General features: G+C 41.3%; 1 protein-coding gene across 1 annotated transcript; it reads left to right on the top strand.

Annotated features, from left to right (window-relative positions):
• The first annotated feature begins 217 nt into the window (after positions 1–217).
• Positions 218–4,470, top strand: LOC138338362 (uncharacterized). Its single transcript, XM_069289319.1, has 5 exons — positions 218–484; positions 773–1,001; positions 1,296–1,532; positions 3,608–3,801; positions 3,991–4,470. Exons 1-5 carry the CDS (start codon positions 218–220, stop codon positions 4,468–4,470), a joined length of 1,407 nt encoding a protein of 468 aa, XP_069145420.1.
• The last annotated feature ends 983 nt before the right edge of the window (positions 4,471–5,453 follow it).

Below are 5,453 nucleotides of genomic sequence, written 5' to 3'. Positions count from 1 at the left end.
ACCTCCAATCTTCAAGGGTGTTGAATTTGAGGATGCCTATGATTTTCTGGTTGATTGTCATGAGCTGCTACATAAGACGGACATAGTAGAACTATTCGGTGTTGAGTTTGTGACCTATCAATTTTGGGGGAATGCCAAAATGTAGTGGCGGTCGTATATTGAGTGTCAACCAGCACAGGCACCACCTATGACTTGGACATCATTCTCTAGCTTATTTATGGAGAAGTATATACCCCAGGCTTTGAGGGATAGGAGGAGAAATGAGTTCCTGATCCTAGAACAAGGAAGGATGTATGTTGCTTCTTATAAGACCAAATTTCGTGCGCTATCCAGGTATGCCACTAAGATTTGCTTCAGTCCACAAGAGCGGATTCGCCACTTTGTGAAAGGATTGAGGTCGGATTTGCAGATCCTAGCCTTACAGGTAGCTGCTGCAGCAAAATCCTTTCAGAAAGTGGTTGATTTTGTGATAGTGGTGGAGGGGGTGAAGCCAGATGACTTCACCATGGCGTCGACATCTAAGAAGTTCCGTAAGGGAGGTGAGTTTAATGGTTCTTACTCCAGAGGGCAGAGTTCAGGAGGTTACCCAGCCCGACCTATTCAGTCTTCACTGCAGGCTGTAGTTTAGGGTCCATCGCAGACCAGTGAAAATTTCTCTGAGTTTGGAGGTTATTCCCAGACATCGTCATTCTCACAGAGACCTATTCTTGACTCCAGAGATTGTTATGGATGTGGAGAGACTATAAATATTAGGAGGTATTGTCCAAAATAGAGTTACAGACCCCCAATAGTTAGAGGTAGAGGTTGTCATAGGAGAGGCCGCCATTCTGGAGGACGTGGTGGCCAAGGTAATGGTGGTCACCAAATCAGCCGAGGTAGCGGGCATGCTGGAGCTACTGCAGCGCAACATGATAGGGGCAATGGGCAGACATGTGATAGGGCCCATTGTTATGCTTTCCCCGGGAGGTTTGAAGTAGACACATCTGATGCTCTTATCACAAGTAATCTTTTGGTTTGTGATTGCATTGCTTCTGTATTATTTCATCCTAGATCCACATTTTCATATGTATCTTCCTCCTTTGCTATTGGTCTTGACTAATATTGTGAGTTGCTTGACATACCTATTCGTGTCTCTACTCCTGTGGGTGAATCTGTGATAGTTAAGAAGGTGTATAGGTCTTGTCTTGTGACTTTTGTGGGGAGCAATACTCATGTAGATTTGATTATTCTATAAATGGTTGATTTTGATGTGATTCTGGGTATGACTTGGCTTTCTCCAAATTTTGCAATCTTAGATTGTAATGCTAAAACTGTGACATTGGCCAAGCCTGGGACAGATTCGTTAGTGTGGGAGGGAAACTACATTTTCACTCAAGTTCATATCATCTCCTTTTTTCCTGCTAAGAGAATGTTTAGTAAGGGTTGTTTAGCTTTCTTGGCACATCTCAGGGATGATACTTCCCAAGTACATTCGATTGAGTTTGTCTCGATAGTCCGTGAGTTTCCGGATGTGTTTCCCGCAGACCTTCCTGGTATGCCACCGGATAGGGATATTGATTTTTGTGTTGATCTGGAGCCGGGTACTCGCCCCATTTCCATACCCCCCCTTATAGAATGGCCCCAGCTGAGTTAAGGGAGTTAAAGGCCCATCTTCAGGATATGTTAGGTAAAGGCTTTATTAGACCAAGTGCATCCCCTTGGGGTGCTCCTGTTTTATTTGTGAAGAAGAAGGATGGAAGTTTTCGGATGTGCATAGACTATAGGCAACTGAATAAGGTAACTATTAAGAACAAGTATCCTCTTCCTCGCATTGATGATTTGTTCGATCAGTAACAAGTTGCTTGTTCCTTGTCAAAAATCGATTTGAGATCTGGTTATCATCAATTGAAAATAAGGGCAGCAGATGTGCCAAAGACTGCTTTTCGAACCAGGTATGGGCATTATGAATTCTTAGTATTGTCTTTTGGGTTTACGAAAGCCCCTGCTTCTTTCATGAGCCTGATGAACGGGATTTTTAAGCCATATCTATACCTCTTTGTTATAGTATTTATTGATGATATACTGATATACTCAAAGAGCAGGAAAGAACGTGAGGAGCATTTGATAATTGTGTTGGAGTTGTTAAGAGAGAAAAGGCTTTATGCAAAATTCTCCAAGTGTGAGTTTTGGATCGATTCAGTGTCCTTCTTGGGCCACGTGGTTTCTAAGGATGGAGTGATGGTGGATCCATCTAAGATTGAAGCAGTGAAGAGTTTGGTAAGACCTACTAATGTTACAGAGGTAAGGAGCATTGTTGGTTTAGCTAGCTACTACTGTCGATTTGTCAAGGGATTTTCTTATGTTGCTTCCCAACTGACAAATTTGACTAAGCAGAATGTTCCATTTGTATGGTCGGACAAATATGAAGAAAGCTTCCAGAGCCTCAAGACCTTGTTGACTAGTGCACCAATTCTTACCATGCCAGTGAAAGGTAAGAATTTCATTGTTAACTGTGATGCATCTTATTCTTGTTTGGGTGCAGTGCTAATGCAAGAGAGGAATGTAATTGCTTATGCTTCGAGGCAATTGAAAGTGCATGAATGTAACTATCCGACCCATGAATTGGAGTTGGCTGCAGTCGTGTTTGCATTATAGCAATGGAGGCATTATCTATACAGATCATCGTAGTTTACAGTATGTCTTTACAGATTATCGTAGTTTACAGTATGTCTTTACTCAGAAAGATTTGAATTTGAGGAAGAGGAGGTGGATGGAATTACTGAAGGACTATGATATTACTATTTTGTATCACCCAGGAAAAGCTAATGTTGTGGCAAATGCTTTAAGTAGAAAGGCATGGAGCATGGGAAGTTTAGCTCACTTACAGGTTTCTAGACGCCCATTGGCTAGAGAGGTTCAGACTCTGGCTAATGACTTCATGAGGCTGGAAGTACTAGAGAAGGGAGGATTTTTGGTTTGTGTGGAGGCAAGATCTTCTTTTCTTGACAGGATTAAGGGAAAATAGTTTACTAATGAGAAGCTGAGCCGAATTCGAGATATGGTATTACGAGGAGAGGCTAAAGAGGCAATAATTGATGAGGAAGGTGTTTTGAGAATTAAGGGAAGGGTATGTGTGACCCGTGTTGATAATTTGATTCACGCTATTCTTACAGAGGCTCATAGTTCAAGGTATTCTATACATCCTGGTGCAACCAAGATGTATCGTGACCTAAAGCAACATTTTTGGTGGAGTAGATTGAAGCCTTACATTGTTGATTTTGTTGCCCAATGCCCAAATTGTCAGCACGTAAAGTATGAACACTAGAGGATCAGAGGAACACTTCAGAAAATGCTCATTCCTGAATTGAAATGGGAAAGAATTGCAATTAATTTTGTGGTTGGTCTTCCAAAGACATTGGGTAAATTTGATTGTATTTGGGTAATTGTTGACAGATTATAACTAAGTCTGCTCACTTCATTCCGGTCAAAGTGACTTACAATGCAGAGAAGTTAGCCAAACTCTATATCTAAGAAATTGTTCGATTGCATGGGGTTCCATTTTCCATCATATCAGATAGGGGTACGCAATTTACTTCTAAATTTACGAGAAAATTGCATGCTGAATTAGGTACTAGGTTGGATCTTAGTAGTGCATTTCACGCTCAGACCGATGTTCAGTCTGAGCAAACGATTCAGGTGTTGGAGGATATGCTTCGTGCAAGTGGGATAGAATTTGGTGGTCATTGGGATAACTTCTTACACTTAGAAGAGTTTTCATACAATAATAGCTATCACTCAAGTATTGATATGGCCCCATTTGAGGCATTGTATGGGAGGAGATGTAGGTCTCCCATTGGTTGGTATGATGCATTTGAGGTGAGACCATGGGGTACTGATCTTCTGAGGGAATCGTTATATAAAGTAAAATTCATCTAGGAGAAGATTCTAGCAGCTCAGAACAGGTAGAAAGAATATTCAGATCGAAAGTTTAGGGACTTGGATTTTATGAAGGGTGAGCAAGTCTTGCTGAAGGTTTCACCCATGAAAGGGGTGATGCGGTTTGGTAAGCGAGGTAAGCTTAGTCCGAGATATAATGGTCAATTTGAAGTTCTGAAGCGCGTGGGGGAGGTGGCTTATGAATTGGCATTGCCTCTAGGACTTTCAGGAGTGCACCCGGTATTTCATGTGTCTATGCTGAAAAAATACCATGGGGATGGAAACTACATTATTCGTTGGGATTCAGTTCTTCTTGATGAGAATTTGTCTTATGACGAGGAGCGTGTTGCCATTTTAGATAGAGAAGTCCGCAAGTTGAGATCAAAGGATATTGCATCTATCAAGGTTCAGTGGAAGAATCGGCCAGTTGAAGAGTCCACTTGGGAGAATGAGACTGATATGCAAGAAAGATATCCACATCTTTTTACAAGTTCGGGTACTCTTTCTCTCCCTTGCTTTTCTTCTTGTAATCCTTCGAGGACGAACTATGGGTAAATTGGTATATATTGTAACAACCCGTTTAGTCATTCAATCAGTAGAATCAGTTTTGATAAAAACTGAATGGGTCGACGGATCACGCGACGGACCGTCATGGTCACGACGGATCGTTATGGACTCCGTCGTCCCATACTTGTTTAATTCTTCTGCTGCTCTCCTTATTACCCTCGACGGCAGGTAAGACAAACTGTTAGAGGCACGATGGTCCATCGAACACCTTCGTTCCAAAACACGTCAACTCTGAAATGTAGGTACTGGGATCGACTCTCTGAACATCACGACGGAACTGTAGGACGGACCGTCATAGATACGATGGATCGTCACAAGTTGCGTAACCTCACTATCGAAATTAACTCTCTGAACGTTGTGACGGACCTGCAGGATGGACCATCGTAGATACGATGGACCGTCACAGGTTGCGTAACCTCACTATCGAAATTAACTCTCTAAACATTGTGACAGACCGTCACAAGCTGCGTAACCCCGACTGGGTTGGATTTCTGCTAAAAGTTTTAAAGGGGTGTTTTGGACTATTCATGATTATAACTATGGAAGTAGTGGGGTAAGTTCAATAATTTATTTATTTGGAGGTTAAAGAAGATAATAAGGAAATAAATAGTGGGTTACTTTTATCATAATGGAATATATGATAATTAGGGAAAAAGAAAAAGAATCTGCAGAAGGAAAATAAAACGAACAGGAAGAGGGGAGAATGAGTGAGAGAGAGAGAATGAAGAGGAAAGCAAAGGCAATTTGAAGTAGCTTGCTTGATCACGAGTCTTCGGTGGAGGTAGGTTATGGTTTATTTCTATGTGATAGATAAACTCTAAATAGCGATCGATATGTATTGGGTGACATTGTAAAGTCTTCTATATGCTTGATTGTGTATTTGTATGTTGTGATTGTGTAGTTGTGATGGTCAGAATGATTATATTGTTGAATCTTCAATCTTAAATCCTCTCTATTAAGATGACATCTTG

This window comes from Solanum lycopersicum, chromosome 9 (assembly GCF_036512215.1).
Source record: "Solanum lycopersicum chromosome 9, SLM_r2.1".
Lineage (NCBI taxonomy): Eukaryota > Viridiplantae > Streptophyta > Magnoliopsida > Solanales > Solanaceae > Solanum > Solanum lycopersicum.
The sequence above is the reverse complement of the archived record's forward strand: the minus strand, read 5'-3'. Positions and strand labels throughout refer to the sequence as shown.

Coding starts and splice junctions, on each gene's coding strand:
- LOC138338362 (XM_069289319.1), top strand. CDS start 218: ATGGAGAAGTATATACCCCAGGCTTTGAGGGATAGGAGGAGAAATGAG. Junction 485..772: donor TTGTGATAGTGGTGGAGGGG/GTGAAGCCAGAT, acceptor TGTCCAAAATAG/AGTTACAGACCCCCAATAGT. Junction 3,802..3,990: donor TTGATATGGCCCCATTTGAG/GCATTGTATGGG, acceptor GATTTTATGAAG/GGTGAGCAAGTCTTGCTGAA.